The 24,829-nt window shown below is 42.3% G+C and overlaps 1 protein-coding gene across 4 annotated transcripts in view; it reads right to left on the reverse strand.

Moving 5' to 3' along the window:
* CLSTN1 (calsyntenin 1) overlaps nt 1-24,829 on the reverse strand; it is a 30,315-nt gene that overhangs the window by 2,791 nt on the left and 2,695 nt on the right. The window contains exons 2-18 of one of the 4 annotated variants that reach the window (XM_015648358.2): nt 18,355-18,477; nt 14,582-14,611; nt 12,993-13,188; nt 11,309-11,517; nt 10,910-11,059; nt 10,626-10,811; nt 9,258-9,506; nt 8,318-8,439; nt 7,434-7,596; nt 6,301-6,351; nt 4,469-4,626; nt 3,693-3,841; nt 2,996-3,222; nt 2,502-2,672; nt 1,812-1,957; nt 1,075-1,210; nt 253-437 (exon numbers count right to left, since the gene is read on the reverse strand). In XM_015648358.2, coding sequence (XP_015503844.1) covers nt 253-437; nt 1,075-1,210; nt 1,812-1,957; nt 2,502-2,672; nt 2,996-3,222; nt 3,693-3,841; nt 4,469-4,626; nt 6,301-6,351; nt 7,434-7,596; nt 8,318-8,439; nt 9,258-9,506; nt 10,626-10,811; nt 10,910-11,059; nt 11,309-11,517; nt 12,993-13,188; nt 14,582-14,611; nt 18,355-18,477 — 2,651 coding nt within the window. The remainder of the gene's footprint in view (nt 1-252; nt 438-1,074; nt 1,211-1,811; nt 1,958-2,501; nt 2,673-2,995; nt 3,223-3,692; nt 3,842-4,468; nt 4,627-6,300; nt 6,352-7,433; nt 7,597-8,317; nt 8,440-9,257; nt 9,507-10,625; nt 10,812-10,909; nt 11,060-11,308; nt 11,518-12,992; nt 13,189-14,581; nt 14,612-18,354; nt 18,478-24,829) is intronic. The other 3 variants (XM_015648360.2, XM_015648359.2, XM_015648361.2) reach the window with 3 other exon arrangements.

A 24,829-nucleotide genomic window follows, 5' to 3' on the forward strand; every position in this document is an offset into this window, starting at 1 on the left:
AGTTTAGACAAAAGCAAGCTCTGTTTAAGGCACTGTGCACGTGATGAACACTAGTGCTGGATGCTGGATGTAAAATCCCGTTCTCCAACATGAAACTCTAACCCCTGCAAGATCCCAAACAAGGGCTCTTGGAATTTGGCACATTCATTCTACATCCCCAGGTAATGTCTCTGCCCTGTTCTCAGGTTCTCCTCTGCCCACGGCCAGCCACAGCCATTCCAGCTGGGAAAGGCCAGCAGCTCCCAGGGTTACCTCCATGGGGTTCACAGTGATGGTCAGAGCAGAGTCATCCCAGTCCATCTCGTTCTCCTTGCCCGTGTCCTGGTCCCTCATGGTTCTCTGGTGCGCGGCGCGGATGCGGAACACGCCCAGGATGATCATGAACACCAGGAAGCTGACACACACCACGATCACCACCGTGGCTGTGCTGGGGACAACTGCAGCCAGAACACACAGCACTGGTAACTCACACTGTGCTAACTCCCCTTCCCATCATCACCTGCTGGGGAAAATGGCTTCACACGAGTATTCCATGTTAAGTTATATTTCATATGTATTACACTAAGGCTGTTTGTCTTCAGCCATGTAAAAAGTCAGTAAGAAATTAACAACGAGACTCAGTTCCTTAAATATAATTACATCAATCTGAAGGACTGAAAACACAAGGAAAGCACATTCCACCACATCCACACTCCTTTCTCAATTGCTTATTTTTCTTCTCCTCACATCCTACACCCCTGCCAAATTAATGTAATTAAAACAGAAAGGGCAGATCCTGTGACTCATCAAAGGAATGGCACTGCCATCTTTTCCTCCTGCCATTCAGAAGAAATTCTGTCCCAGTTCCTCACTTTCTGCAGGTCTTGCAGTCTCCTCCCCTTTTCCAACACACACACCCCAACAGAAATCTCTTCTGCTGGCAGGAAAGGGAATTTCACAGGGTTCTGAAATCTCACTCCTCTCTGTCTGGGCAACAGAACAGGACTGAGCAGCTGCCTGATTTATTAGTCCAACACACTGGTTTGAACTCTGGGAAAAGAACTCTGCTCAGCTTCAGCAGCTGAGAATCCTGACCTGAAAAGGGATGAGGGTTTGCCAAGTTGTGACCGGAGAGATCAACAAAGGAATGATGCACTGGGTGAATGAACTGAGGCTGTGCAGCAATGTGATTGGCATGTTCCACTGGGCTGGCTGTGTGGATAACATTCACCTAGAGACAAACACAAAGTGTTAAACTCCAGAAATGCAACAGTTTCTGAATTCTGAAGAGATAAAAATAAAGAGAAAAAAATTTAAATTTTAGTGCCTTTAATGCCACTTTCTGCTGTACTTCCACATATTTGATGTAAGCATATGAAATAATGATTAACCTGTACCCTGCTGCAGATAAAATGCCATTTTATCCTCTCTGTGCTTTAACATAATCCCTTAGTGTCAGACATTGACACATCCCACAAGCAAAACAGTGACGAGCCCAGCACGTGCAGCTGTGGCCTCCAGAAGTGACACACAAAGGCCACTCAGTTCTCTGGTAGCACCACTTTCACTCCATTTGCTAATTAATAATCTGTGTTTTCAATGCAAGGTTTTCACCTTCACACCTCCATTAGCCACTTCTTCTACAAACAACAATTCTATTTCAAGCTGAAATACAGGACTAAAACCACATTTATATAGAAAATATTTTCTGAAATGCTCACATTCCCTAATATTTATTTACAGGACAAAATCGGAATCAATAATTGATCAATTAAGAACTTGCACACAGGCCCCAAAGGGGAGGCCCTGGCAGGGAGGAGCTGCTCACACACCTCCACTCTGAAGTCGTTGCTGACGTAGCGGCCGTTGAGCTCGGAGCAGAGCAGTTTGAACTTTCTGTCGAACAGAGACGCCGTGTGCCAGTTCCTGTAGCGGATCAGGTGCAGAACCTCCTCGTAGTTAGCCATGGTGTCCACCCCTGTGGGGAGACACAGCTGCTCTGCCAAAGGCTGCCACAGCTTCACACAGCTGGGACCCCCTCTCTTCACTGAGCTCTCTTGGATATTCAGGGAGAACAGAAATGTAACACCCCTGGCACACACGTGTGGCTCCACTGAAATCCTGTGGATTGCTTTGGTGATGAAATCCCAAAGCCAGTGAGTCTGAAGGGATTCTGGGAGCTTTACTATGGAATACTTAAACAGAAAAGAAAAGAATGATGCATGCTCCTAGGCTATCTGTGGGAGGAATAAGCCTCTTCTGGGGCAAAGTCTAACTGCAGTTCCACATTCCAGAGGAGACCTGCTACTTGGAACAGAGAAAAGAACAGAAGGAAGGTTCAGAATGTTGTATTTTCTAAAAAATCACAGCTTTCCACAGAATTGCTGCGCTTGAAATTCTAAGGACAGTCCAAGCTCAAAATTCTAAAAAAAATGAAGTATTTGGAGTAAGGTGTTATAAACTACCTCTCTAGAAGGACAGTCCCTTCAGACCCTCCCAAGAGCAGCAGCAGGAACCCCCACCTGTGATTATCATGCCCAGGTTGGAACTGCTCATCTCAATGCCTTTCTGCTGCAGTCGTGTCATGTCAATCTCCAGGCTCTCTTGTTCCTGATTTAGTTCCTCTCCCATAACTGTCACCTCACACATATCCAGGTTGTGCATGATCTCTTCAGATACCAAAGACTCTTGGACTAAAAATCAGAGAAAAAGCCAAAGATTTAAGCAGAAACACCAAAACAAACATTAAAATCTAGGCCCGAGGAGAACGAGTATTCATGAAACAATGATTTAAAAAATAAAATACAAAATACAAACAAGGGATATTTACATGAGGATAATGGCCTGGACTTATCATCACTTCCAGGTAAGTTTTTGTTAACCCAGAGCAGAGGATCTACACCTTTTTCCCCTTACTGGATTCTGCATCAAAAGAGAAATCCACAGCTCTCTGCAGGAGGAAGAGCCTGGGCCAGGAGCAGTGAGTGAGGTGAGGGTGGGCAGCAGAGGCTGTTACCTGTAGGATCTTCATCCCCATCTCCCTCGGGCTCCACCTCCCGGGTGATGGTGCTGATTATGCGAAGCTCCGGGAAGAGGGAAACGCCCTCGGAGCTCTCAAACTCTGAGGCAGAGCGGGCAAAGTGGTTGATGCCACTCAGGCTGATTTTTGGCTCCTCTGGCTGCAGGACCATGACATACCCCTCCACAGAGGGAATGGAGACACAGGCCTCTTCATTGAAACACCTGAGAGACAGAAGCAGTTTTGCAGTCAAGGTGCTTATTTCAGAGGGAAGCACAGTTACACACAGTAATTGCTTTATAAATTTTTGAAAAGCTGTCTCAGACCCAAGAGTCTTAGATAAATTCATCAGCTGCCCTGGAAAGCATGAAACAGCCACCAAGGGAGCAATCTTACATTTAATTTTTACTTACAGTTACCATTTGGCCTCATTTCTACATTTTGACTTAGAGCCACAGGTAACCCTTTCAGGAAGCTGTGACTGGAGACACTGGCACACTCTGGCAGCACTTTCCTCCCCACCTTACACACTCCCTGCTCCCTCCTCAGGCACAGAGCAGAGTGCTGGTGTGGAAATATTTGCTGTATTGAAACGTGTGATGGCCAGGACTCCTTTGTTTCTCCCAAGTGAGATCCAGGAGCACCAGGCTCCAGCAGGGAGCACAGGGATGCTCCACTCAGCACCAGGACATACCTGACAGTGCTGGTGATCTTCAGCCTCCGAATGCCGGGCGTTGGGAACTGCCGGGAGTTCAGGTAGGAAATGTGCTGCATGGCCTTGTCAACTCTGTCTATGTCATCCCCTTCTATGGTCAGCATCGACTGGCTCGGGTTCATGTGGATCTGAAAAGAAGGGAAAACCCCTCAGAGAACAGCCAGCTGAGTGACATGATCTGGGCAATTCCAACTGGAGCTCAGCACTGGTAAATTCAGGATAATTACACCCATAGCCAAAGCAACAGGGTCATTATTTCCTGCCCTTGTGGCACATAGTCTAAACTCCCTACTCACTGCCTTATCCCAGTGGAATGCATTTGGTGTTTCATTCTTTAAGAAAAAAATCTAAGCACATATCATAGTTCTGGTTCTAGTAATGCAGAAGACAGGCAGCTAACATAAAGGGGAAATTTAGCTCTGTTCACACAACCCTGCTACTGAAAAAGCCATTTAATCTTATTTTATGAAGCTGCTTGTTAAAGATCTCTTATTAGATAACCTGCACAGCAGGAAAACAGAGGCTTACAAATACAGAGTTTCTCTTCAAGACTTAGAAGATATCAGAGTAACTTTCATTCTTAAGTCCACGTTTATAAAAGAAAAATTTCCTACTTTTATGTGACATTAATGCAAAATGCCAGAAGAGATGAGCTTGTTATATCTGGGACACCCTGTTAACTCTGCCAGTAAAACTTGTAACTCTTTATCAGGGAAGGAAAACACATGATCCCCTCTGTTTATATGCAAATTTACCTTCACACCTTTGCCAACACCATCAGCCATCTGCAAATCCAGCCCCTCTTTGCAGGTGTAGAGGCAATCAATCACCTTCTTGTTCTCCAGTTTACCAGAACGGATCATCAACCCTGCCAGATTGCCTCGGAAAAACTGAGCCATGTGCAGCTCACCACCTTCAAAAAAGGAGGGAGGAAAAATCTTTACTTGTTTAGATTCTTTTTGCTTTTTCCTGTGTAAAACAACAAGAATGCCAGCTGATACACACAGTATTACACACATGCAGGTTAGTTTTCATCCATTCTGGCCGTTAACCTTGTGATTATGGTCAGGCATAAAGAAAGAATTAAACAGTTCACCATGCACGTGGCCTTCAGACAGCTGTGGCCACCTTGAACTGACTGTTCCATGAGAAACATTTCAAAAGAAGCCCCATTCAGCGAGGTGGTGCTCAGAAATCCAACACAGAACCAATGGGATGAACCATGAAACCTGAATCTTGCTGCTGAGGTAACACCTCCTCCTACTCGGGACACAGGACAACATCCCTGCAGGTGTGAGGGATCCCCACCTGGACCAGCACTACAGGCTCTCCCTACACTCCAAGGGAAGAAAGGAACCTTGTCAAGTCATTCAGCTCATTCTGAGAGAGGTGTCCAAGAGATACCTGCCCCCTCTCAAGGTGCCATCTTCTCTGCAGATTTAAGGGAGCAGTTTAAACCCACACAACTCATTTTTAGATAGCAGAGTTCAGTCTGATGAGGCAACCTATTAAGCCCTTTATTCCTTCACACACTAGGTGATCAAGTCCATCTTGCTACATCCCAGGGCCACAAAACACCCCTGGAAATGTGTATTTCAAGCCCATTACTTACTAAGCAACCTGACTTTAGAAAGGTGTCTAAGCTTGTTTTAAAAGTTCTAAGTGATAAAAGATCCTTGGTACAACTCAAATATTCAGTGGTGAAATGTCCTGTTACAAATTATCCAATTTTCATATAGCTTCAGCTTCTGGAGCCCGTGGATGCTGCTCCCTCCCTGCCAAATCAAAATGTGATGCACAGCTAGAAAACCCCTGCCAGCTACATCCAGACTATTCCAACAATTCTTAAACTTTACAGAAAGGGAACATATCTTGAATTCACTTTTAAAAATATACACTGATTTTAAGTATCTCAACTCAAGACACAAAACCCACCACACTATCACTCAAATTTGTTATGAGGAAATAACCCTGTAGCCAATCTGAAATTCCTGGAAGCTGAAGCTTTTTTGCCCATTCACTGTAATTAGAATTTGATATAAATATCTGACCAAGTGAATATCCACTCTAAGTCAGAGGTCTGTCTCTATGAGCAGCCTGATCTAAACATGGAATCAGTTGTTCTGAGAGAGGAGCAAAGGTACCTTTGTTACAGAGGTCCTTCCCAATGCACTGGATAAACTCTATCATAAAGACACATACCTACATGCATAAATATGTACATTTATACAGGATGATGTGTGTTTATGCTTTAACAAAAGTGGATGAAAGAGATTATAGCTGATATTTTACATCAGCAACTTTTTCTCACTTCACTGCAATCACAACCATTGCAGATCTGTAGGTGAAGGTACATTGGTTTGGATGCAACCAAAAAATACCCCAAACAAACAAAAAAACCCCAAACCAAGCAGAAGTCAGCTGATGATGCTCTGCAAATGAAGCACAATGAAGACACAAGCCTAGGAGAGGATTATGTGAAGGTCAATGGCCCAAATGCAATGCCTGCATTTCATGCTGTGTGCGAGATGAAGCAATGTCTTAGCTTAAAAACGAAATAAAACAGCAGGGAAAAAACTCCAGCAACCTGCAGAGGTCTCGGGCACAGTTTCATTGTCATTTTCATTTCCTGTATATTCTGTAGAAAAGCAAGACAAAGAATAGGACAATAGGGAAAGGACCAAGTAGTTACAATCTGGCAAACTCTCTAATCCCAGAAAGCAGCACATCCCCCAAAGTTTGCTTATACTGGACCCAGCTCCCAAAGGATTCTGAGTTCTTGGAAAAGCTGCAATGCAGGGAAGACACAGCACTGTGTTGTTACAAGAACAGTCATGGCCCCACAGCCCAAAGAGCCCCACACACAGGCAGCAGTGACAGCAGCAAGAGCTGCAGAATACCTGAACCAAGAGGGGAAACCTCCCACAAACCACTTTAGTAAGATGACACAATTCTAACAACTGGCTCCATCTGAGGTGAGATCCAGACTAATACAGCAAATCACCAAGAGGTATTGAAAGCTGATCAAAAGAAGCCATTACCAACAAGGATTTCTTAATCAATAATAGAATCACACATATTAAGCAGACAATTTATCAGATGGAAGCACCAAAAATTAAAGTCTGCTTTTAAAATTTTAAAAGAAATGTTAAAAGAACTTCTTCAAAAGGATAAAATTTCTCTCTCCTTGGAGAAGATTTGTATATATAACTTAGAGCAGCTTGAATAGAGCAGACAAAAAAGCAGATGTCTATTTTTATAAGCAGAAATGGAAAAAATACCCAAGAGACAGCACTGCTGTGCTGCTCTGCAGAGCTGTCTGCTGGACATTGATGAGAACACTTTTCCTACAAGATGCTTTTCAACCTACTTGAAATGCAGTGTTCTGCTTGGTAATCTGAAGTGCATGAGGTGTTGTTACAACCATTATTAAAAGTAAGCTGTCAGTATTCCCATGGCCACCACAAAAATCACACTGATGGAATACAGGCTGCTGAGCAGCCTTGTGTTCCACACACCTGTGGCCAACGAGAATACAAACAAACACTCCTGCAAAAAATGACTCAGGAAATATGTGATACCAGCTTGGAGCAAAACCCATCTGCGAGAGGCAAAACAAGTTACATTTCATGCACTAAAAAAATGCATGGTACTTCCAGATAACCACCAAGATTTCATTAAAAAAGTTAATTACAAGTATGAACAATTGTAAATAGTTACCTTGCCAACATGCTCCAACCACCAGCTGTGTTTCTATCTTGGAAGGGTGGAGTGGGTAATCCTCAGTGACTGGGAAGGGATCATAGGAAACACCATCCACGTAAAGAGACACAGCAGGAAATTCAACGTTGACAACATAGTGGTGCCACTCTTTGTCACACACCTGGGTGGAGACAGTTTGAAAATTCTACTGTCATTTTTTCCCCATTACAGGTCACTAACTGATCTGGTGCTATATTTTACATAAACATACATGCAGATGTACCAACAACCTACAACACAAGCCTGTACACAGTTGATCTTTCACACACATGGCACGCATCTGAAAAGGGAACTGACTGCCAAATATTAATAAAAAGTTTCTTTATTCTGTTGCCAATACAGGAAGCTGCATATACTTCTTTTCCTTTAAGTTTTATATTAAATAACAGCATATTTCAATCTACAAATACATATCTACATGCATGCACATCCTGAAATACTGATATAAGACAACCTTACTTGACAAAGGACAGGTATTTGCTGAGAGCAACTGTTAAAAAACCACGACTATTTATCACAAATACAGGGGGCTGAGAAAATGTCATATGCTCAGAAGTACCTGAATGCTAGAAACAACCTGGAATAAATACCTCCTGTTTTCTCATGCACTCCACCTTAGAGTGCATTCAGTCACAGCTGCAAGACTGATGCTGTATTTTCTGCTTGCTACTCAAGATGAAAAGGTGAAGCTGAACACGTAAAACAAGCACTGCTGGGCTCTGGGGAACGGGCTGTGGGAGCCTGGAGTGGCAGACAGGATTTGTTCCTACATACACTACCAGGGACATCAGTCACCACAGCCCTTCACTGCAGCACTCCAGCCAAGAGCCCTTCAGGCTCACCTGATTGAGCTTCCAGTGGAACTCAGCAGGTTTGTAGGATTTTCCCTCAGAAGGATCCTGGCGGAACAGGAAGACCAGGCGGCAGTTGTGCACGTAGAGGCTGTAGTGGTGCCGGTTCATATCTGCACACAGATATTTGAATTAACAGTGTTACTTTCTGCAAGCCTTACCAACAAAATTCACACGTTCTGCAATTTCACACTTTAATACTGAAGTAACTGATAGGCAGTAATCAATGCAGAAGTAAATCAGGCATGGCAAGAGGAATGTAAAACATCTGCAGCAGTAGTGAGGGCACTCTTGAAGAACCCATGAGGCTGCAGAACAGACTATCTCCATCCAAACCCAATCTAAACCCAGGCACAGCACTGAAGAGCCAGAGAGAAACCTGTCAGCGGGAGAAAAAGAGCTCTACTTGCAAACAGAAGAGCTTTTTTTGTTACAAATGGCAATTATGGAAACAGGGTTATCACATTTCCCTCTTATTAATGGCATTTTCCAAATTGTTGTTTCTGTGTCATAAACAGAGAGAGAAACTGTGCCAAGCTTAAAAAAAAACCACTTCATCTCTGGAAAAGAAATTATATCCTCCTAAGGAGAAGAAATATACAGCAGCAAATGCTGTCACTCACTAGACCTGGTATGTGTGTCTTAATGTTTTTAGGCAGCATCAAGAACAAGGCTATCTTTGGAGATGCAAACTCGAGGCTGCAGTGCCAGAATAAGTAATCTACCATAGCAAAAGGAGTGCATAATCTAAACTGAAGCTACATCATCTAAAGCTGAGCCTAAACATAAGCACAATAGTGATTTTTAAAGTCGACCTCATTTCAATTCCAAGAAAACCTTAAGGTAGAGAAAATGCTGTAACATGCACTGCCAGAGCACATAAAAAACCAACCAACCACAAAGACTGTTCATAATTGAAGTATTGACAAACCTGTCTTGTCTGAATTGCACAGAATTGTCTCTTTCTCTTTGGTTCCAGGCCCGTGCCTCATCCACACTGAAATCATGAAGGGCTCTTTCAGACTGACTGTGACTACACCATCTGGAATCTTCACAGCCTGGGTGCCATTGAACTCGAAGACCTGGTCGCTGTCATGGCCATTATCCGTGGGCAGCCCCACGGTCCAGTTAGCAGCACTGCTTGGAGGGGGGAGCAGCTCAGCTGTGCCAGAAGCAGCACCTACAACACAAATGAAAACAGAAATTTAGAAGACCACCACTGGTTTCAAATTCAACTGTTTATTTCAGCACTAATTTCTCAGCACCAACTGCCAGGATTATGCACTATCATCTCAAATCAAGCAATTCTCCTTTTAAATAACGTGGCACTAATTACAGGCATCTAACACCATGGTAACTTCCACAAATTTGACTTCTGGGTAGACAACTAATCTCATAATAAGCAGAACAGTTTCAATCTCCACAGCTATAGAACCTGCTTTTGCCTCTGTCTCAGGAGCCCTCTCATTAATGCCCCTTGTCCCTCAGACCCATGAGCACAACAGCTTTCTCTAGACACTGTACTTAGCTGTGAGAGCAGAACTGATGCAGCTGAGCAGAGTGCACGAGCAGCCCCTCCCAGCTCCCTGCCTGCTCACAGCACAGCCAGCAGCAGGTACCTTTAACATCACACTGACCCCAATCAGGGAACAGCTCAGGAATTGCCTGGGTCTCTGGGGTTATGTGCTATTCAGACTTTCAATTACTCTCAACTGAGGTTGAAGACATAAATCATGAGTGATAATTTATCCTGTAATCTCAGTTCTTCCATATGGCTACAAAGGACTCGCTGACTTTTTATAAGACCCTTAACTGCAGCAGAAGTGGATGCCAAGGGCCTTTATTCCTAGGGCAAATACAGTACAAATTCAACTGATCCAAGTTAACTGGTTTTTTTTCCAAACCACTCTTTCTTGGTTTTCTCTAGTTTTTCATCAAGTATTCCTCAGATTGCAGTCATTACATCCATCATGCTCAGAAAAACAGAGAGGCTTTACTGGCTATACCCTTCAGCACAGATTCTTTTAGCTCTTGAACATGAATCTCACACAAGGGACATTACTAGTCTGTGTAAGACAGTGGAGAGGCAGAAGAAGGAGATTCTTTACCACATTTCAGAATTAGTGCAGAAGTCACCTTCAGGCAATTTCATGCCTTCTGCTGCCAGTGAGGAAATGAGTTGAAGGAAACCATGTGCAAATGAAGACCAGATCTACTCACTGATTTCTGGTCTAACAAAATTCAAAGTAAAACTAGTAAACAAGAGAGACCACTTTTATTTTAACAAAAGCCTTCTTACCACAGAGCCTGTGGATGGATTTCTCAGAGTAGGTGTCTCTATCACAGCCTTTGCCAATATGGTTGGTTTCTAGTTCCACCGTTGCTTCAACTGAGGTTATTGGCTCATCACATGTCTCCAAATGCATCCCAGGGAACAGAGCCAGAGAACCAGTGCCAGGCTCATATTCTATTCTTTTGCTCCAACCTGGATATTTATCCAAAGAAACAATATTAAAGATCTCTCATGTTTAACTGAAGGTAGCAGCAAATGCTAAAAACAGAGAGGAAAGAGAGCAAACTAACCTTGCCAGCCAGGCTTGCACGTAGGCTTCACGCTAATTTTAACCAGCACATCCTCAGCAGCTCTCTTCTTCCCACAGTCATAGGCTGTTACTGTCAGTTTATACTGGTGTTCTTTACCATAGCTTAACTTTTCTGTGTTTTTTATATAACCTGACACAGAAAAAATGCAATTGTCAGACATCAATACAATTCTTCAGGGTCACTGCTGTATAAAATGCATCCTGTACACCTATGTATCCTACTACACACAGATTTGAACAAACTCATCTGCAAGTGAATTACCCTGCACTGTTTGACTTGTCAGTGCCAGCCTGCAGGCCCAGGTGCTGCTGAGCAGGGTGACTCCTGCTCTTTGGGTGACCAGTGAGAGTCAGTCCCAGCCCTGGCTCCGTCTCTTACCGTCTTTGTCGATGGCAAAGGGCACGTCTGGGGTCACGATCTCGTAGCTGCAGATCTGGCTGAACTGGGGGGAGCAGTCTGCATCCACAGCCTCCACCCTGAGGATGTTGTCAGACCTCTTGCCCTCGATGACCGTGGCCTTGTAGGACTTCTCCTTGAACACCGGGGCGTACTCGTTGACGTCGTTCACCTGGATATGGACTGTGGCCCTGCAATGACACACCCAGAGCTCCAGGACTGCAGACCCTGCTCCTGCCAGCCCTGGGGTACAGCAGCTCCCTCTCTGCCACCTGAGCCATGCCAGCCTGTCCAGCTGACAGCTCGGAATCTGCACTGCTCCTGTGCAAGGTGTTCCAAATGGCCTTCCCATACCATGAAACACCACTGAAATGAAGGCAAATGGCATTTATACTACCAGAGAATATCTGTTCCAGGATTACACAGCTGGGTCTAACCAAGAAATAAGACATGAAAACTTGTTTTGAAGGTCTGTTTCCTGGGTACTTTAAACAAGGAAAAATCTGTATTTTACATTTGCCTTTTTTCTTTCCAGTCCTCTTACTTCCATGAATGTGAAGGTTTGGGGTTTGACTAACAGGAATATTTGTACCTGCTTCTGAATGACTGTCACTTTTCTCTTGTTCAAATAAATAAATGCTTTTAGGGTATTACAGATTCTGCCCAAGCAGCTTCTTTTCCACACAAAGCCATCCTCCAGCATTCCAGCTCTCAGAAAGATGCTACCAATGATTAATAAACCAAACAATCTCAACTACCCTACCTAGGAAAGCAGTGGGTGTTTCTCCAGTGTATCACTATATAATTCAGCATAGTTCTAAGTTTTACTTACTATCACTGGTTATTTGCAAATAAAACTCAAACCCTTGTATAGTTATAGAATAGCAAGGTTTTGTTTGTCACCAAGATGACCTCTGCTGCTCTATTCCTCATCTTATTTATGCCTCTCTCTTTGCTCCACACAACTGCTCATCTCCCACATGCTCTGCAGATGTTTACACCAGAGTGTCAAACAGTTATTGTGAAGTGGGTTTTCTAGAGACTATTTTATATTGTGGTTTTTCCTTAGATAAAGATAAGTCAAGACTGCTTTGTTCTCATTCTTTAATTGTAGGCAGAGAGGAGCCCCATGCTATTGATCTTGGGTTCTGTGATGAAGCTGTCTGGAAATGATAGAAACACGAATGCTTTGGCATTTTGTTAAGCTTAATACATACTGACTTCTTGAACCAGTTTTTTGGATTCAGAAATCAAATTCACAACAATGTCCAGGCTTGGTATCCCACACAAACTCTACCAACTCAAGACAGATTTCAAGTGTATCAGCAGTTTCCTTGCTTCTATCCCCACCTGGTTTTCTAATGTAAATTCAGAGACATCAAGGGATGAAGCAGTACCACCTAAAATACAAATGAAGGGATGTCCAAGCACTTCATGTCCAGCTGGCTGCTCTTTTTATTTCTACTATTGCCCTGCTTGAGCAGGGAGGTTGGACCAGATGACCCAGTGTGGTCCCCTCCAAGCTGACCCTTCTGTGGTTCCATGAAAAGCCCTCCAGTATGAACAGCTGGCTCACATTTACTCTCAATACACAGCCCACAGATCACCACAAGCAGGAGACCCCTCGGAGCCAAACTTCCCCCCAGCCCACCCCAGACTGACTTACTTGTGGGATTTCTTTGCATTTGCTCCATCTGGTCCCTTCCCACAGTCGTAGGCCTGGATGGTGAAGGTGTAATCCTTCTGCAGCTCACAGTCAAGCTTTTCCTTAGAGCGTATTATTCCCTCTCCAGTGGATTTATCCACTACCACTGCTTCAAAGGGAACATTTTGCCCGTGGATTTTAAATCCACAGATCTCACCTACAGAGTTAAAGACAAGACAGGTTAGAACTGGTCAACCTGATGATACATTTTAAAAATAAATGACCAAATATTTTGCAGCCAGGGGTTTGTGAGGGTCTGTGGACAAAGCAAGAGCACTGTGCTTTAAAATGGGTGAATTCTGGGAACTTTAGTAAAAAGAAGCAAACGTCTGCCTTCCAAGCAACTTGTTTACTTTGCATCCATTCATGCAGGAGTACAAAAGAGAAAAAGAGAAATGTAGACAGGCATTTCACAGGAGTACTTGAGATAGCTCTAGGGCAAGAGTAGATCTTATGTGAGCATACAGCCAAGGCCACTGGTAATATCTTCTATGCCAAGCTACTGGCAATAGCTGGGCAGCTGGTTTACTTTGACCAGAGCAAGAGGTTAAAATGCACAGTTACAAGTCAAGGGATGAAAAGGTTTCAAGTACAGGTTCAGCACCATAATTACAGAAATTCTGTCAACAGATCAAAGGACAAAGTCTTCCTGTGCAATGTACCTGGCTAAAATCAGGGAATCAAAATAAACTACTGAATGAGAAAGGTAGAAATACCAACTTCTCAGGCATCCATTTCAACAGCTATCTACTAACACTGGCCAAATGTTAGTCAAGAAGTTCCCAGGGAACGATTTAGAAGGCATTCCTTCTATTCAAACTCTTCACCCTATTGACTTGGAAAAGAAGTCCCCAGCACATCAGTTCTAAACACATCTAAACCTAAGGCTGCACTACAAGACTGGCTGGCACAGCTGGGTGAGCTCAGCACACAACAAAAGCCACTCAAACTATCTCACTACCTACGCTGTGTTTTTACCTCTGCAACTTGTTATATTTTGATGGGGATTTTCTTACACCAACAAACCCCACTGTTTTGCTATTATAGTTGCAGTGGTTTCTTAGTACCAACAACACACTCCTAATGAAAACATGTCCAGAGGTATTCAGAAAAAGGGGGTTGGTTCATATTTTAAACCACTAGAGTCAGTCCTGAAGGGTGTGTACTGCAGGGAAGGTGCTGTAATGCTCCAGCACTTCCACAGTACCTCACAAAGCATGTGGAAAACTTCAGCTGTCCCAAAGAAGTGTATTTTCTGCAAGTGAAAATATCAGAAAATGCTAATTTCCCCCAAACAGCTTCTTCAGTGTTCACACAAGGTACAATAACCCCAAACGGTTCAAATGGATGTCTGATTTACAGATATTTCTAACCAAGGGTTTGGTTACATAACACTTTTTACCAATAGATTTTAAAATAGAAAAAAACTGGGAGAATAAATGGGACAAAAGAGCATGACAGGATCTTCTGTTTCAGTGCTGATTCCCCATTTCATAACCAAAGTTAGTAGGTTAATATTCATAAAAGGGATAGAAAGAACCCTTTATCACCTTCTTTGGTGACTGTCACCTCAAAACTCTCTAAAGGGAAAAAAGACAAACCCAAGTCAGTAACAGGAAAGGTTGAATGGGAGCAAATAAGGAAAAGGCAAAGAAGCACACATTACACAGAAAGCTTTGGAAAAACTGTATTTTCAAATTCCAGTGGTGATATGCTGTAACTGTTACAATTTTAGAGTTTTAGTTATGTTAAATATGATTTAATTTTTTAACTCCAGGTTTTCATTTAAAGAATTTTGAAATATTTCATATGATCAAGGCTTTGTTTTCTCCTTTTCTTTTTTTAGTAATACCAACTGCTAAACGAGATATTTTCAAAATTGCATGTTGATTAATAACTGCTCATAAAGTAGAATTTATCTGAATTTATTTACATTATTCTATATAAAGTATTGCCATAATTCATGACTAAAAAATACACAGACTGAATTGTAATCCTGATGAACAGAAGTTTTAATTTAAGGAATGTGGAGGGAGAGCTATGTATTTTCCCAGCAGTACAGCCTCAGATGTGACATAATGGCTGAAACACTACTGCAACAAAATTTCCTCTTAGGTTTGCTACCAGCTATGCAAGTGAGCCACAGATGGGACAGGAGCTGTTTGCTCACAGTGCCATCTCCTCTACAGGACACTTCCCAAAGTCCCCCTCCCAGCTGAGCCCTGCCCGTGTCAGCACAGCTCCCTTCCTAAGCAAAGGGGCTGGGGGCATCAGCGCTGTCCCCCCCAGCATGGGGAGCTGCCTCCAGGGACAGGGACCCAAGGCCTTGATGGATTTTGGAGCTTTTTAAAAGAATCAATAAAGATTCTACAAGACCCATTTCAAAGGTATTCATGCTTTCAATTAAAAATTTCTAACCCCCACAAAATACTGCTTGCATCCCAGAGTAGCAAGAGGGAAACAAAGGCATGTGACTGAGTTTGCTCCAGGGGTGGGAGAAGAGGGACTGAAGCCCTGGCACAGACACATCAAAAGACCAAGGGAAACATTTCAAGCATCTGGCTACGAGACCCTCCACTGCACTCTCATAACAGAACACATTCAGCTGTGTGTGAAGGCATCCAGATCTAACAGTGGCTGTTTCAAATATAACAAATTCAGTTCCTTTATGCACAGTAAAGGGGAAACCCCTGCTTGAGAGCTTCAGCCATCAGACTGATTTTAGGCACAAGCAATAAACATACAATAAAAAACATAACTGTCTTTTATTTTATTTTTATTTTTTTCAGCAAAGCCACTTAGGATCAAATTCCAACATGACTCAATTTGTAATGTAGAAAAGAGTCACTGAGGAACACGAATGATCATTGTCTTCTCAAGCAGACCTGTAACAGTGATGGTGCAGAAGACAGATTCCATCCTGTCCCTACATGCCAGGCAATTTGACAAGACAAGCTGGCATGACTATATCCATCCTGTTCTCAAAAGTGTGTCACTTCAGATTTAAAACCATACAAATAACCCGAGACATAAACATCTATATAACCCCACTTATTTTTGCACACCTGAATTTTAGGATCCTACCCACAGCACAGCGTGAGCAAAGCAATAATTTGTTACTTTTACTTGCCCCACAGTTCATGTACTACAAAGCATCTAAATGAACTTGTTTTGAGATGTTCCAACACGCTCAAAACTGAAATAAAGAAAAAAAGCTCTACTTAAAGTATTTTAAACCTTCACATAGTTCAGAAGTTTCAGAGCTCAGCTAGAGGGCACAATTAATTAAAATATCCAGGCTTTTGAAGCATGAATAAATTTGATTTCTAAGCAGGAACTAAGCAGCAGTAAGGGCTGCAGCAGCCCCTGAATGCTGAGCAGTGCTCTGTTTTGCTGTGACAGCACCACTGGCCCCGTGGCTGGTGCCAGGACGTGGGCACAGCTCACCCAGCACAGCTGGGAGCAGGCAGCACTCACCCAGCCAGGCTCCCCAAGGACAGCTCGAGGACTGCTGCATTTAATGGCACACAAACACTTCCACACATCCCCACGGCACGCTCCTCCAACATTCATCCAAGTCAAAGCCAACAGTCTCATACTGAGACTTCTTCACAATGTTCACGTGCCATACTCGAAATTTCATTTCTTTAACTCTGCTGCTGCTGTTTAAAAAAATCCCCATTTTGGAAAGCCAAAATATTTTGTTTATACAAATATATTCTGTTTATACAACTCCCAGTTGATAAAAATGTTCATTTAATAAAAGCAGGTTTACAATTTAGATCAACCCAATGGGAAAAGTCTCATTTAAGAAATGCTTTGACATTGGATTTTCCTCTGCAAACACATAAAAATATTTGAAGATAGTCTGATGGTACTTTCTTGAAAGCATTCCTATCCAAGAGGTAAGAAACTGCCATTTGCAGAATCTGTTCAATGCTGCTGGATTACCAGCACCTACATTTAAAGCACTTAAGAACTCAAGAGGTGATTCATGTTCTCCTCATCCCTGAGAGCACAAGTCAGGCTTCCCATTCCTCTCTTTAATTAACAGATTTTGTGTATCCCAATACAAGCTTCTTTGTTTGGCCATGAAGGTTTTTTTGTACACAGCTGTTTTATTTCCAGTTGAGACAGCAGAAGAGCCTCTGCCATATGCACCCAATACATGAGGAAGTTGGAATTCCAGAGGTTTAGCATTGTCTCTCAACTTCTGAATAGCAAATTTACCATTATCTTCAACTTCACTGGAGACAATAACAGCCTGATGATAATGCAACAAAACTGTTACTTTAAGCAGTACCTCAAGAAAATTGTGACCAAACTGCCATAAAACTGTAGCACTCAAGGCAGTCAGCTGCTGAACATTTCAAATGGCTCTTAATTTAATTTAATCACTCTCCTATCTCTTCCTCTGTGAAGCCAGTCTAAGCAATGCTCTCCAAAATGGCTCATGTCACATCCTTTAGGTACTTCACTAGGATTCTTAATTCTCAAATTTTGCTTAACCAAATAAACTGCTGCAATTATCCAGTTTAAGCTTGTGTTACCCACTACAGGTAATTGAAATACCTGCAGATGCCCAGTGGTATTCTTCAAACACATCTTTCTAACACTGTCAAATTCACAAAAGGACTTTCCATAATTGTGCATGCAATTAATGAATACAGTATTCCTAAACAAACGTTTCCAGAAAAAAAAAAATCTACTGCAGAAGTTTGTAAGAAAATTGTCAATCCTATGTTCAAAGTGAAGAATTAGCCCACACTTGGCAGATATCTTGTGTATCATTCTCTACATTCTTTGCTAGAGAAAAAAAAGCCTTTTCTTCAGCCAGAGGAAGTTGTTCAGTTTTTAACATACCCTAGACTGTTAAGCAAATTTATCATACACATGTAATCCTAATTCTACTAATTAGTATTTTCATTCATATTAAGACACAAATGAAAAACACTAAGGAAACCCAAAGGAAACTCTTCAGAATGGTAAGAAAATCAGTTTCAGAACTCCCACGCTGAATGCTGTGAAATGTGGAATCTAGGAGGACTGAGGAAAAGGATAGACACTATGAAAACAAAACAAAAATAAAACACAGGAAAATTACCATGTACACATTAATTGAAAGAAGCAAAGTACTTTATGGTTTGGATACTTGGATACAGCTGCAAACCTGAAATAAAACACCAGTCCATGCACACACATTTCCTAGGATCTAAAAGCTTTGAAATGTTATGCTACTGTCAGGGAAAACACAGTAACACATTTGGAGCATGGGAGCATTTGCCTCCACATCTTCAAACAGAAATGCAGATGAATTCTGTACCTGCAAAGCGCAGAGGAGCATCCTTGTCCAGGGCTATTAAAGGGGGGTCCAGGAGCACGGTGTTGTCATTTTCTGTAACTATGCCATGATAGGTTGTTTCAATCCATGGCTTATGCTTGTTAACTGAAAGGAAAACAAAGTACAAAATCAAAACATTTGAAACGGACAATACCTTTAAAAAATGCTTTATAATACTAATTTCAGTACTTTCCTCTTATAATTCTGAATCAAGGTTTTAATAAACTAAAATATTTGAGACAAAATCCTAGCTAAGTATGTTCAGAAGAGTTGAGTGTCCCTGTAGGCTTTCCAAAAGTAACTCAGAGAATTTAAATTACTTTCAAACTATGCTGGGATTTAAGATGCCCCTGAAGTGCAATTCAAGAACCTGCTAACAGTGATGGGGAGCTGCTGCCATCAGTGCCAAGTGTGATACCAGCAAAACCTCAGCACCACACGGGGGAAGTCTGGTCAAAACAAACTTTTGTTTACACTCTGCTTCCCCCCACCATGGAAAACTTGGGATACAGCTGGTGGAGTATTCTGCAGAACATGAAGACTTGCTCTCATGTCAGCTTTTTGTACTGTATAAGGGGGTTTCACTATCATTAAGAAAACAGGTGGAAAAGAGCCCAAACTTTATTTCTTTAGTACTTGTTTTAAAAGACTGGGAAACTGCACTAAAAAAATCTCACATGAGAGTATCCTTCACCTCTGCACACAAGAGCCTCAAACTGATCACCTGAGCCTGTCTCAAGATGACTGGTCTTCCTCTGCTGCAGAGAAATGCAGCGTCTTTCCTTGTCAGCCTCCAAGCTTTTCCCACTACATCACTAAAGATGCAAGATCAAATCACGTCATCTACCAGGCTGTCATCTACTCTGTGACAATCCAATAGGAGAGTCCCTTAATTATTAAATATTTAGCTTTATGCTACGATCCCCAGCTCAGGTGGTGGAGTGTGACCACCTGAGTGGCTCCTGGATGGTTACATTTCCTTAATAGTACCATTTTCCCAAATGCAATTCTGGAAGATTGCATGTATCCACAGATGCTTAGAGCCAAATGAAAAACAACCTAAAGGGCCTGAAAACTGCTCCCTACCAGACAAAACCAATTATCTCCAGCAAACAATGCATAGTGAAATACAAGAAATGCTTTGCTAGAGGCAACAACAAACACACCAAAAAGCATTCCATAGGCAACATCACCCAGGTTTTGGTCTGCAGGAGAACAAGAACTTAAAACTTATGAAATGCATACCTGTGCAATTACAGCACAATATACACTACAGCATGAACACCATCACACAGCTGAGTCCTGTTATTTCACCTCTAAAGAATTAGATAAGCAGATTGGCAAAACAGGCAGATATGGAAGGCTAACCCAGACTCTCGAATCCTGCCTCTTCAATGAACTAAAATGGATTCATGTCATGTGCCATATGCTTACCTAGGGGAATTAAAAAACTCATAAAAGAACACTTCAATAAATGATTAAACCTAGAGAACTCACACAGGAAACCATAATACTCCCAATATGCTTTCATCTGCAATCTTTTACTAGTTAGTGGCAACAGGAGACAGGATATATCACCCTCATCCATAACAATGCAGCAAGAAAGAACTCACAAGGAACTGTTTTAATGCAAACCGTGTTTAATTACTCCATGTGGTTTTACTTGATACAGAACACCCTCGTTACTGCCTCAGTATGCTCACACAGGCACACTTGCAGTATGCAGCACCCCAGAAAATGCCAGGCACACTGTTCTGTTTACCCAGAGCAGCTCTGTGCTGCAGCACCCTCCCAGAAACACTTCACAGCAAACTTGGCCGTGCTCAGAGGCACTGACACAGATTCCTCCCTCCGAGGGAACGGGCCAGGAACTGCTCAGGTGTGAGGCTCCCATGGAATGCTCACCCACAACTCGAACCTGCTCTCAAGAAAACCATCTCACCAATACAGCTGTGGCTCCAGGAGCACAAGGAGGTCACAACTGTGTATTTTTCTGTCAGTACATCCCGGATAGTTATACCCCAATGAAAAATCTGAGTCCTTTTATCCGTTCATCCTTGCAAGGATGTGGTATAAAATACTAGAACAGATCTCTGCCAGAAAAAAACCTCCATCTCCATTCTAACGTTTCTGAGTGTGGATTACAAAAATACTTAGGTTTTGGTTTTTGTTTTTTTTAAAGTTCTGAGAAACCTTCTCCTAATTTAGCAACCTCCTAAATCCCACTACTGCTGGGTAGGGAGTTCTATAAAACCTTGAAGTACTGTAACTACATATGAACAGAATTATGAGTATGCTGAGCATCTGCAGAGTTTAGTGAACCTTCAAACAACAGGCCCAGTTGAAAGCAAAGTCATGTCCTTTTATTGTGCTGCAGACAATAAAATCATAAAGCTTAAACCCCTTTGTGTTTTGGAAGGCTAAAACATCACTAGATTTTAAAACATAAAGCTTAAATCCCTTTGTGTGTATGAAGGCTAAAGATCACTGGATTTTAAAACACCAAACTTACTGCTGAATATCCAGGAAAGGCCTGTTATCCATATTTGTGATCTACTGACTTCAGCATAACCACACACTGGAAGGAATTCTCAAGCTAGCATTTGAAATATGAAGTACAGCTTATGAGCAATACATCACTGCTTCCCTTCAATCAAACTGAACCAAGCATTATCCTGATCTCAGCTGCTTAAACAGCATTAAATGCTAGACTGAGAAGAGGGACAAAAATGTGAAGGGGTGAAGTTTAATTGTCACAAACCTCCTGCAATCTACAGAAGTGGTTCAAAGCCAGACTGGTAATCTCAAACCAGAACAGCAGCCTATTCCAAGCTTGACACTAACGAAGTGCCCTGGGCTGTTAATCTCCTGCCATTTAACTGGGATAAACTCCACTGGTTTCCTTGAAATACAATATTCACACTATTTGTAAGTGCCTCAACTGGAATCTGCTGTAAATCCCAGCGAGCATTTAATCTAGTCAGGCGGGGGGAGCTGTGCTGGCACAGGCAGCTCGCACACTTCTGCCGCCTTTTAGTGGGCACAAAGAAATTCCAAGGCCAGCTGAGCCCAGGCATTTCCCGGGTGTCACCCTGGATGGAGAAGCTCCTGCAGAACCCTCCCTGCCGCCCAGCCTGACAGAACACGTCCCACGAGGTGAGCACCAGCCACTCCCAGCTCCCATTGTCTGCAGGTAATTGCTGCTACAATTCCAAGGGGTGGACTGCATGTGTGCCTCCAAGAGCAGGTTTGAAAATGCCACCTGCCCCAGGTGAATGTGCTCAGCGCCCCCTGAAGCAGAACAGAGCAGCCTGAGAGCTCTGCAGCAAAGGGAATGCTCCTCAGAGCAAGGATGCTCCCTTCCCAAGAGCGATGGCTGATGCTGCAGAACACAACCCAGCACATAACCAGCAGCAACCTCTTCCTGCTGCCTAGAAGAATTAATGAATGTAAATGAGCAGGCAGGCAGGGCAGCCCGGTTTAGGGCTAGCATGGAAACTTTAATCAAAAGCCATTAAGAAAATCAGATTAATTCAGTTCTGCAATTTGAAAGCAAATATTAAAATTAAATGTACTTACCAAAGTCCTTTCTGAGGACTTCTGTTATCTTCCTACAAGTGGTCAGAAGTTTATTTGATTTAAATGGGATCTGGCATCGACGTGACCAAAGATTTAAACACACCTTACCCAGAAAGGACTGTAGCTGGAAAACTTCTTCTTCTAGGTAACTACTTCTAATATATAGTGCTGTCTACCATGTTGCATATTGTTAGAACTGAATCAAGATGATTCTTGTCAAAATAAATTCCTAAGAATTAACTGGTTAAACATATTAAACTCAATAACAAGTGCTAGAGTTTGAAAGCTATTTGTTCAATCTAGTGACAGTAAACACAAAATCCTCATTCTGAAAACCTACCTTTGAGACCACATGAAAAACTACTAGAAAAATTCAAAAAAAGAGAATTATATTCTCTGTGAATACAGATGAGCTGCACTTCATCTGCAGTAGATGAACTCGTAAAGAGTCCTTTACTTGTCCTGAAGGTCGAACAAAAACTGATTACTGTATATATTTTGCTTAATTGTCTTCCTCTGGAGACAAGAGATTACAAGGATGCCTTTCAGTGAGACAATAAAAACTTCAACGTGTCTTACCTTGAACAGTCATAATTTAGTACTGTTCTGATTAAATTTCAAGCCATATCATTAAAAGAACAAGTCTGTGTAGTACCTAACCACAGAAAAGTACAGTCCAGCCAAGCAGTGTAGGGCTCCACAATAAAGTATGCCTTCTCCACCCTGAAAGTAAAGCTGAACAAGAAAAGGCGTAGCCTGGCCTGATTACAGTGTGTGTTCTGTCCTGCCCAGCCTGCCACTTGCAGCTCCTGACTCCAGGAGAAAAGACCCAGGATTAATTTGGATATAAGCAACTCAAGATAAACCAGTGGTAATGAAAAGATGTACTGTATTTGTTTATTTAACTAGGTCTTCTCAAACCTAGAATATTACCAAAAGTGATTGTCCTACAACCAGGTCCAAACAATGGGATAAAACCGAACACAAGTTCTGCTCCAATGCTGACTGTGTTGGTAGTGTGGAACTTGCCCACAGTGTGAGGTTCCACGACAAATTACCATTTCCACTGCTGGGAATTGAAAGCAGTGGCAAAGCACGAGGGAGTGAGTCCAGGAGACTCAGTGGAATATCCAGATGCCCCAGGACAGGGTTAAGTAAGGGCATCCACCATTGCCCCCTCTAGGGTTCCTGGCTGAAGGAAAACCCAATGGTTGAAATTCACCCCACAATTTCAGATCTCTGTCTTGGATTCTTTGCCACAGCTAAGGAGCACTTGTAACTCCTGCCCTGGAAGCTCAACTGCCATACACCAGAGCACAAGATAATGTTTATAAACTATCAGCTGCCTACACTATCAGCCTTCACAATTAACCCTAATTCTTCAAACACCCCATTCAAACCAATAGCTGAAGGGATTCAACAAGGTTTTATTAAATTGTGTTTTGCCTAGAGAAAAATCTCCTGTTTATCACCACTTACAGAAAGTTTCCTGTTCTCCACTGAACCAGTTGCCTAAATCTGATTTTATTTGTACAAAGATACATTAAAGTTTTGCTATAAGCCTGATGAAACTAAGAGATATGCAAATGACTGATTAGAAACTATTTGCAATTTTTACTATCCACAACTGCAACAGAAGAAACATTCAGAGCACCAAAGACCTTAGACAGAGGATAACTGGCCAAATTTGAATTTGGATAAAAGCCTGGCAGAGAAAACAAAGATTCCACCACAAAACAGTTTAAATAGGATTAAGACAACAAAGCCTTAATTTCAAGTGAAATTTAAAATGTTTTACATTAAACAGAAGATAGAAATAGAAAACATAAGCCTTTAACTACAAACACTGATTTAATAAATCAGTTATCTTAAATGTTGCTAATTATAGTGCAAGAGTAGAAACCCCTTCCCTTTTAACTGTTGTATTTATAAACTCTGCTCCTTGAAAGGAAACAGTATTCAGAAATACAGCAAACATCACCCCAGTATAGCTGGCACTTCTGGCTCTACTTGTTGACTCCATTTAAAAACAGGGAAACCCACTGGGAGCAGTAGCTGCAACTTGTTTTCAATCAGATACAAAGCAAGTGAGATGAGACCTAACACTATAAACAAAGGACACACAGACAGCTCTTCAAAGGCACTGAGGTTTCCAATAATCCTTTCTAAAGGCTCCTAAGGAGGTTTAGTGCCTACAGAAGCCAATGCGAGTCAATCAGTACAAAACAAATAAATTAGAGTGCAAAACAAGATTTATTTAAGACGAAGGCTTCCGCCTCACTGAACTCTCCCATGTTGAGGTATCGTTTCTGTCTTTGACAACAATGATAATGCTACAAGATATGCAGCCCTTCACACCATAAACCACACTTCAGAGAGACTTCTCCCAATGGAACTAAAGAGAATGAGAAAAATGGTCCAAGTGCTTTTGTCCAGAAAGCTTCAATGACTATGGAAGTTCTTTCCTCTCTGCAGAACAGTTTCAGAGCCTCACTCAGCTATCACACACTTGGGCTTCATGGCAGGAAACACTGCTTTACCCAGAATACCAGCAGTCTAAGTTGTGGAATGTTCACATTATGCAGAGTTGTGGCCTGACCTGGGTCTTTCTTCACCCCTTCTAACTTCCATGACACACTGAAGCCCATGAGCCCAGCTTCTTCTCCTTAAAAAAAATCTTTGCAATTATCTGCAACTGGTGATTTTGTGGCTGCAGAAACATCACCACCTCAAACCAAAGATACATTTATTAAGTCTAGAGAAGTTTCTGCTGACAAATTTTCCTGCTAATTCAGCACAGACAGCACAACCTGCAGCCTGGTAACACGGGAGAAGACAACCAGCACAGGAGTATTCCAAACACACCATAAACCATTCT

Source organism: Parus major, chromosome 21 (assembly GCF_001522545.3).
Source record: "Parus major isolate Abel chromosome 21, Parus_major1.1, whole genome shotgun sequence".
In the NCBI taxonomy this organism is placed as follows: domain Eukaryota; kingdom Metazoa; phylum Chordata; class Aves; order Passeriformes; family Paridae; genus Parus; species Parus major.